This window comes from Fundulus heteroclitus, chromosome 1, assembly GCF_011125445.2.
Source record: "Fundulus heteroclitus isolate FHET01 chromosome 1, MU-UCD_Fhet_4.1, whole genome shotgun sequence".
Taxonomy (NCBI): domain Eukaryota; kingdom Metazoa; phylum Chordata; class Actinopteri; order Cyprinodontiformes; family Fundulidae; genus Fundulus; species Fundulus heteroclitus.
This window is the reverse complement of record NC_046361.1, coordinates 31729901-31739402: the sequence shown is the minus strand read 5'-3', so window position 1 is coordinate 31739402 and position 9502 is coordinate 31729901. Positions and strand designations below refer to the sequence as shown.

General features: G+C 40.0%; 1 protein-coding gene across 1 annotated transcript; it reads right to left on the bottom strand.

Moving 5' to 3' along the window:
• Positions 1–7190: 7190 nt before the first annotated feature.
• ppdpfa (pancreatic progenitor cell differentiation and proliferation factor a) lies at positions 7191–9164 on the bottom strand. Its single transcript, XM_012875635.3, has 5 exons — positions 9025–9164; positions 8061–8162; positions 7874–7951; positions 7687–7780; positions 7191–7598 (listed from the first exon to the last, which is right to left on the bottom strand). The coding sequence occupies exons 2-5, from the start codon at positions 8113–8115 to the stop codon at positions 7466–7468; spliced, it is 360 nt and encodes a 119-aa protein (XP_012731089.2). The 5' UTR covers positions 8116–8162; positions 9025–9164; the 3' UTR covers positions 7191–7465.
• Positions 9165–9502: the final 338 nt, after the last annotated feature.

The following is a 9502-nucleotide window of genomic DNA, read 5'->3' as shown; positions in this document are numbered from 1 at the left end:
TTTCTTCAGTTTGTTTTGACAGCTATTTCTTACTACAACAGTTATTGTAATTAAACTAAGGGAATAAGCAATGAGATGCCTGGTGGATTCTCACCTTTTTTATTTACACTTTTTTAGTATTATTAGACAAAAACTAAAAAAGCAACAACTAAAAAAACATTTTCCTGCAACCTGTGAAATTGAAACTACTATTGATTGAAAGTGCCATCAATATAACTGCTTTAACACTTCTAGAAACATTCACCATTACTTCCGTAAGCAGCGCGCTTCTGTGTGACGTCTCTTTCTCTTATCTACGCATGTGGGTCGCTTTGTCGTCTTGAACCGTTCAGACAGCAGTATGATGGCGGTTGCATTTAGAACCCAGATTTCAGCAAACCAGAAAATCGTAATTGAGCATCAAGACCTGCGGCATAAACGTAGCCTTGGCATAGGTTTCCAGCTCTGTCACACTCTGTACATGTTTAGGTTAAAGATTGAAAATGCTCTTCGAAGTTTCAGGTAATGTTTTATGACCTAGCCCTGCTTTAACTTTTCCACATCATCATCCCCGGCCGGTCAGCTTCGTTCTTGATGCCTGTTCACTAATATTTTACGACCTCTGAGCTTCTCCTAAAACAGTTGAATTTATACTAAAAATAAATCAGACACAGGCGAACTCTACAAATTACCAATTGGTTGCAATGGATCAATACTGAGGGATGCCAGAGTTAAAGGCTAGAAAAATGCACACCACACTTTTCAGATTCCTAAACTTGAGGAAAAAAAGTAAAATCCAGCACATTTTTCTCCCAATGTACATACATTCCCCATACAATACCCTGAATTATGAAGTTGTAATGGGACAAAATGTGGCACGGTTCAAGAGATGTGAACACTCTTGCAAAGCAATACGTACTGTAATAGAATTTACTCACTTGGTAAAATGTATCGAAATGTTTTGCACTTAAATAAAAAAAATAAATGGCCAAGAATGAAGGAGAATTCCTTATTAAACATGTTTATTTAGAGACTTTCATCTGTGTAGCACCACAGAGCACTTTTCCGTGTTTACAGTTGAGCCGTAAATCAAAAAAAATAAAAAAAACAGAAGGTTGCTGAGAACTCGTCTCAGCAACCTTTCACCCAGATACTACTTTGTAAACATCTTTTGGGATAAAAAGCGAATTCCAAGTGCTATTTTTTGACTAATTGGTAACATTGTTTGTGAGGCTGAGTAAGAAAAAATATTTTCTAATGCTCAGAGTAGTAACAAAAGCTGTCTTTGTGATAAGTCCCTGCACAAAAGCTTTATTTTCCATATTCCATCATTCTATAAAAGATCTAAACTGGACAGAATATGCTGACTTGGTGATTTCAAAGCAATTAATTTATTTTTAAGCCCTGCTTAGCAGAATGATTGTTATGCTTCTGCTTTTTGGTCCCTCACTGCACGAACAAACCTGTCTCTTTAGATTCAGCAAAAGTTTGTCATAATTTAAGACTCAGATCACACACAATTCTATTTCCACAAATGAACAGCTTGTTCATTTTCAAGTTTAGCTTTCAGGTGGCTCGGTGTAAACATATTTTTGGAAATGAGCTTAAATTCTCTCCGGCACTACAGACCTTAGGGTGAGATGGTGTCGAAATGTGTTTTGGTGTATTTTAGATCTCCAAACTTGGCCCGTAGAAAGGGAACACAAACACACTGTGGTGGTTTGGGGGAGATAAAGGGTCCAGAAGGGACTACACCAGCAGGCGGCTTGCAAGAAAGTCCCTCAGTGACACGTGGTCTTAGTCGGGTCCAGTGGGCCATGCGTTTGGCTCGTGTTGCTGATTAAATACAAACCCAAAACGGGATGACACTTTAGACCCTAAAGACACAACGAACCCCTTTACCTGAGCTTAAAATACACAATGAGTCACTGTGTCTGGTAATGCCGTGTACTGCATGTCTCTTTCCTCTCATCTTATCTTATCTGGGCAAAATTAACTTTAGTGTTTGCCGAGTCCCGGATGTTGGATAGATCGGCTGAGCTGGATACCTTTGCCCCAGATTCCTGGCTCCTGTTTGAGCCGACTGATGTGCACAAGCGGTCTGAGCTGAAACAAGCTGACAGCTGCAAATGCCTGTTACAGCAAGACAGGCAGGAGGACTATAAAGAATAAAAAGAAATTATTTAAAACTGGGAACAGAAAATGTGATTAAAAGGACACATTGGTTATTTCCAGGTGAAAATAATGAACACATATCCACAAATTCATGCTATGCTGCGTCCATTTATTCCAATTTATGATAAACATTTATGAAATGATCTTGGAAATAACTTAAATGTATCCCAATAAACTAATCTTGGCTGCTTATTGGAAATAAAGTCTTAGAATTACTGCCAAATCTCTTCTAGTGGTGCTTCCTCTCAGTAATCACAGAGAATGCAGTGAGTGGAGGAACCTGGTTTCTATCTGAAAGTTGATCGTTTTTTTCACATTTTGTTATGTTACAACTACAAAAGTCAACATTTATTGTTGAGTTTTAATGTGTTAAGGTTGTGCATATTAGTGAAGTGGAAAAAAAATGGACACTGTATTTTCAAACAAATAATAATCTGAAAAGTGCGGCGCGTTTGTAATCTGCCGACCTGGGTTCCTTGAACCACCATTTGCTGCAGCTTCTGCTGGAAGAATTTTGACATTCCTTTCCGAATCTTGTCACAGATTTTGAAATGGATTTAGTTCTGGACTTGGACTGGGGCATAGAAACACGCGGCTGCTTAGCTGATTATTGCTTCATCTGTCCAACCTTTCATTTTGGGTAGAGGGTCATGTCTGTTCCAGATATCGCGATGACAATATATTAACGATAAACTATGCAGCCCAAGTTTGCAGTTGTAACTCTTTCTATTGTCAGACGAGGACAGAACAGAACTCTGTGAGACGCTTAAAGAATGGGATATGGTTTTATAACGTCACTCTTTTGAATTCATCACAATTTTATGCAGAACCTGTTTATTGTGTTCCTTGATCTTCATCCTCTGTGACAAACCTCTGAGGCCTTCACACAACAACCATATTTGTACTGACCAACAGATGGACTCTATTAATTAGCTAACTTCTGGAAGATAGTGGGTGCGCTGAATTTTATTTAACAGTATGAGGGGCTCAGTACCAATGCAGGCCACATTTTAAAGATTTTTTATTCCCAAAAAATGTTCTAAGCGTTTTGTTTTTTTTTGGTTTAACCCTCTTATCCCAGTGTGTCTGCACAAGCTTTCCGCTGTTTGCTTTTCTTGTTTGAACACACACGTTATCTTTCAACAGGACTTCGGTCAGTCTATTCTTAGTTATCAATGTTCATTTTAGCAAAATGTTCACTGTTTGTGGGTTTTTCTCAGTATCCTACATTCTGAGAACCGAAGCTTTCACTGATTACTTTCTGTTGCTGGTTAGACACGATCAGTGGACTCTGAGTTTTTAACATTACACAACACTATATTGTACAACATTAGAAGAGAGCTCGTTTGCCACGTCCTCATCTCTTTACTCATAACTTCCTGCTTTTTAATGATAATTGTTGTACAAGTAAAGTGCAGTATATTCCTAACCATGCTGTAAATGCATCACTGAATATTTTGGTGGCAATCTGAGAATTTTTTATACCCTTCATAATAATCGATAGAAAATCTTTGTAGGTATCACAGCAATCAAACCCTTCATAGAATTGCCGTGCATCTATTTACAGCGAAGCAGCCCCACAGAAATCTGAAAGCCTAATCTCGACTCCTCCTGGTTATTGTTAAAAGTTGCTTCGTTTGTAATCATAGATATAATTGTTTTGTAGTGGTTCAAAATACACATGCACACATACCAGGAAAACTAAAAACCAACTTAAGCATAAAATATAGGAATGCTCAACAAAACAAATCACATCAAAAGACACAGAACGGGCAGGCGATCGAGACAAATATCCAGTCCATTGATAGTCATCTCAGCTTGTGCATTTTATTAACGGCAGCAAGAATTAATCTGTTTTTAAAACGTCTTGTCCAGGTTTTGGGAAGAAGGAAGGGGCTGACGCTCCCTGTGAAGAAGATGGGAGTTGTAGTTTAAAACGGAAGAGACTATCTGCTGTACCTGCCTGCTGTGATGAGGTGAGACTGATTGTTGTGTCTCTCCAATCAGTCTATGCAGCACTTTAACTTCTCTTTCAAAGTTGTTTAATCAAACCCTGACTTCAAAGAAAATAATGCTCGATAAAAGCATGATAAAAGAGTCATTATGGTTCGGTCTACATTAAAATTGCCGTTTCTTAAAACCGAATAGGTGATGATGAAGCTTTTTTGCACACCGCCTCATAGCTTCAAAGTTCAATTTATCATCCACAATAGTTCCAAGGTATTTGTATGAATGGACATTCTCAGTGGCCTGATGTTTCATTAAAGTGATGTGCCTGTGAGGTTTGGTCTTCAAATCTGCGATCATGACTTTGGTCCAATCACCGTTCAGTTGGAGGTGAGACTATTTATACAGCTGAACAAGGTCATTGGTCCCCGGACCGTGGCTGCTTTCATTCTCCTGGAGGAGAATAACCGCAACAGAGTAATCTGCACTCTGTATTATGATTTGATTTTGAAGATAGCTATTCGGGAGCAGGGACTTCTTTCTCCTCTCAAAACATCAAAATGTATGACTGGCTACACTAGAGACAGTCGCTGCGGCCTTTCAGTTATGTTCAGTTCATTGTTGTTTCAGATCTTAGTGACATTGAACACGCCAAGCAATTTTCCTTCATTTCATTGTCTTTCTTTTTGAGGTCACTGGTCTGAAGTTTGGACACATTTGGGTGCTTCAGCAGAATATTAAACCCAAACATAACTCTATCCTGCTTTTAAACAATAAAAACCAGGGTAAAAGTAGGTTTTTAAATCTAAATCTTATTAATCAGCTCTATGTGGCTCTCCATCTGCCCTCATACACAGATCGATTTAAATTTCAGCCCATTCTGAATTCATAAGAACTGATACGATGAACCTTTAGCAGCTACAGCATCTTCTCTTCTGTGAAGGCTTTCCACAAGGTTTAGAAATGTTAATGGTAGATTTTGACCATTCTTTCAAAGGTGTATCCATGAGGCCAGACCGTCATATTGGACACATTGAACACCATCATGTCTTTTTGGACCTTGCTTTGTGAGCTGGTACACAGTGATGTTGGAACTGGAAGGTCGTCCAAACTGTTCCTAGAGAGCCGGGAGCTGAAACCTGTTCAAAATGTCTTGATATAAACAGTTCTTTAAACTGGAAGCTGAGCCCAGCTCCTGAAAACAGACCCAACACCATAATCCCCTCTGCACAGAACTTCACACCCAAGATATTGCACTTTTCCACGGGAAGCTCTGTCGTTCCAGCACCAGCTCTGTGTGTGTCTCTCAGAAGATCGATGTTTTGATGGGAGCCAATGTCCTTTTTTCCACATGTTTTGGCCTCCAAGTGTACCAACACTATGTATCTGTAGAAATGTATTAATATCTTTTACTTTAACATTATAGGCACTGTTAAACATCACGAAAAGGGGAAGGGGTGCCAATTTTAAGAGGTTGAAGGGTGGATGAAGGCGTCCCCTGAAGAAAAACGACTGCAGCTTGGACCTTACAAACAAGATGGTTATGGTTATGAGTGTAGGTTTGTAAATAATTACTATGCTTTATCAATTAAAACTAATCTTAATCCATATTGGCTGACAAGGAGAAGGAAGATATTTCAGAAAAGAGTCTGCGTTAAAAGGATAATTTTTTAATAAATACAAAGCCTTTTCTCCTGTTGTGTTTTGACATTAATAAAAATTTTTTTCTTTCCAGCTCAAGAAAAAATATAAATAAGTTGAGTAATTGATTTTCTGTGTTCAGCACTTTCTTTATATTGTTTTTATACCGTGTGCTCTGACATCCTGGTCCCACAGTAGAAGCAGCTGTTTTGCGATGACGCCCAAGTGGAACCACTTTCCTCGCTGTGGCACCTCTTTTTTTTTCAATGGAAACATGCGACTGTGGTTTTAAAACAAGCGCTAGAACCAGAATTGGCTTCAAGCCGCATTGGTGGAAAAAGCTAAACATAGATGTCCGGCAGGTTCCGTTCTCCTGGCAACTCTCAAACCCAGACTTGGCCATTGGATTGCCAGAGAGAGAGAGAAAGAGACCTGATTCCAGAGGACACGTCTCCAGTGGAGTCCAGCAGCAGTGTGCTTTATACCACAGCACCCATTCCTTGAAGTTCTCTCCACATTGTCCTGGAGACGATCCGAGGGCCACATGAAGCTCCCAAGGTCTGTACCTCTTGACCATGCAGAACGTTCCCATTGCCTCAGTATCCTCTGACCCCACTCTGTTATTTTGTGACTCAGTTACCGCTGACCTCTTCCACTTTGTTAGAATACCTCAAACAGTCGACTGTTTCATGACTAGACCTGTTCCACCAGTGGCATCCTAAAGCAATACCATGCAGCAATTGACTGAGGTCCAGAGAGTGACCTGAGCGCTCACAAATTCATGTTAGAAGCAGTTTGGGGGCCCAGGTGCTGATCCTACTTATTTATTTGTGACCATGGAAGACCCAAAACATCACATGTGAGTGGATGTTTTTGCTAATAAGGTGTATATGTGGGAATTTGAAAAGATTCAAACACATGCAATCAACTGTTTTTAAAGAGCATGGCAATTATATGTGAGCAGTAAAAAAAATGCCTAAAGTTAATTGAGCATTCATGCCCACGGTGAGTGAAAACCTCTGACCCCACTGTATACTTAGTACACAGACACTTTGTGTAATTCATAACAATAAGGGCCCATTAAATACCTTGTCACTCAGTTCAGTGTCTAATCTCCCTGACCTTTACTGTCCCTGACATCTTCCACAAGCTGCTGACCCACATCAAAGCTAAACTGAGACATTACATAAACTGCATTACCACTTGAATTAATCGTTTCTAATCATGTCGTCATAAACAGATTAAGTCCATTGTTAAGTCGCCTGTGTTTCCTCTGGTTATTTAAAGCAGCAGCTCATCTGGGTGCTTTGAATGAGCCCAGGTGAACGAGATGTTTACGAAAAAAAAAAGAAAACTAGACTAAGAAATTGTTTCCATAAATATAGGACGTTGTTTGGTGCTCAGTATGCTAAGGTTGTCAGATGAAGATAAATATGTAAAAATTAAAGTGGTGACAAGAGGCATTTATTATCAGTTGTAATTTATTACAACATATACATACAAAATGTTTTCACATGCATGAGTTTTTTTTAATAACTTTTGGTCATGATATAAACATACTATATACAGGCATAAAGGACAAATAAAATGTTTCACTAAAGGTAATGAAACACCATCACCACTACCGGCCATCATTACATCTCCACTGCTGGACTATGTGAGTGGCGGCAGGTGGATGGTGAGGAAAGTGCGAGGGAGGGATGGGGGTGGGGGTAACTGAGGACTAGGAGGATGTTGGTGGAGGGGACATGGGTTCTTGTTTTCCATTGTCGCTGCTTTCGCTGAGTTGTCTGGTCCTAACCAGTTCCTGAGCGATGCAGGTCACTTGGCCGTTGGTCACCGTGTAGGATCCGTTCCTGCGACACAAATCAGGCTTTTCTTTAGCATCTCTCACAAAGTACAAATGCTCCCAGGCTGGCATTATTTGCATTCTGTGTAACTCACCTCTGATTTTCAGATCCGTTAGGCATAGCGATCTGGTTCTGCTTTGCAAAGAAGAACGAAGTCCACCAGTGACCAGAGTCTTGCCTTGGAAGCGCTACAAAGAAACACATGTGTATTTTAACCTCAATCCTGATGCAAGAACTCTTCATTTATGTTTCAAAATAATTAATTCTGCTCCTTTTCATACCTGGATGGTGTGGAATGACCTCTCCAGTGTATTCGGCGCTCCCACAAGAGCTGTTACTGGAGTTGGATCCTAGACGTCCTATAGGAAAGACATTTAATGTTTGTAGACTTATCCAGGGAAAAAAACTGATTTAGTTTTTAAAAATGAGTAATATATATTAATGCCCTATAGGTTATGCATTACTTACTTCTGTAGTAGTCATGTGTGGCGATGAGAGAGCCACTTGAAGGAATTGCTGCCATTTCTCCGACCTTAAGTGGAAAACTGCTCAAAGATGGAAAATAGTAACCTAAAAAGGAAAAAAAAGAATAATTATGAATTCAAATAATTAAAACTAAACAAGAGCTCTTGGAGCTTATTCAATTTGAGTAAACTATGTTGGTTTTGCATAACTCTATTGGATGCCAACTAGTTCAGAGCAAAAAATACAACCTAATGATGTTTTCTTGGTTGCTAGAGTGACAAAACGGCAGCAGCTGCCTGCAAGTGTCAGGTTTCTCCAATCTCAAATGACCAGAATGTGTGGGAGAACGTGTCCACATGTGTGCCGGGCTGGTGTGCACGCACTGGCTGCATGACACACTGGCAGGAAACTGTGTCACCGTTGTAATTTTAGAGGATGTGAGTTCAGACTCACAAATTTCCAAAGCCATAAAAGAAATTAAAATTTATCTTTGGTGTTATTATTCTTATTACCGTAATCTTTTTTTAAAAAAAAGCACATTATTGTGCCCTCTGCCACTATAAGAGACTATGCTCTTAGCCTGCAGAACCAGTTTAAGGCTGTACAGCTTAACTGTGAAAGGCAGATGGCTTTGGGGATTTCACTAAGGAGACAAACCTGCGTCAAACCTGGCCTATAAGCACTGCAAATGACGCACAAACACACTACATGAGAGATTTTAATATATGTTTAGCTTTGTTTTTAAAATGTATTTATTGAGGATTAAAATTGCCTTATTGCTGAGGTGTAAAAAAAAAAGCATTCCATGCAGCTTTAGGGGTTTGACCAACAAGAAAGAAAGAAAAAAACCCACACGCAACCATACACTATGATGAAATTAAAATATGCTCATACAATTATACATACAATTCTTTTTTTTAACATAACAAAATCTGTAAATCTGAAGGGTAAATTAGTTTCGACTTACCTTTAGAGTGGGCAGATGATGTCTGCACCTGGTGCGGATAGTTTGCAGTAGAAGAGGGGGTAGATGTAGACTAACTATGTGTGGAGGAAGAACCCGAGTGGACTGATGTGGATCACTGCAGAGCTGTGGTCACACAGGCTGACCCGCGAGCTGCTTTTATAGCTGAAAGCGCGTCCGTCTTCGGCTGGTGGGCGGGGCCTGTGTGGAAAGCCTGAGGCCAGAGAACCAGTCTGAGGCCAGGGAACGTGCCACCGTGCGCTCCGTGACACGGATAAAGTGGCCACGGTGACCCTCTCAGGAAGCTTATTACAGAGGCTTTACTTAACCCGATGGCAACGAGCGTCGCTGGGCTTATCCCGTCCCTGTGCTGCTCCTGCTAAGTAGTCATGGGCAGAGCTTGACGCCTCATGAGAGACAAATACCGTCATATCATGGCTCTTAAATAGGAAACTGTTACCATGCGCACTATATCATAAAA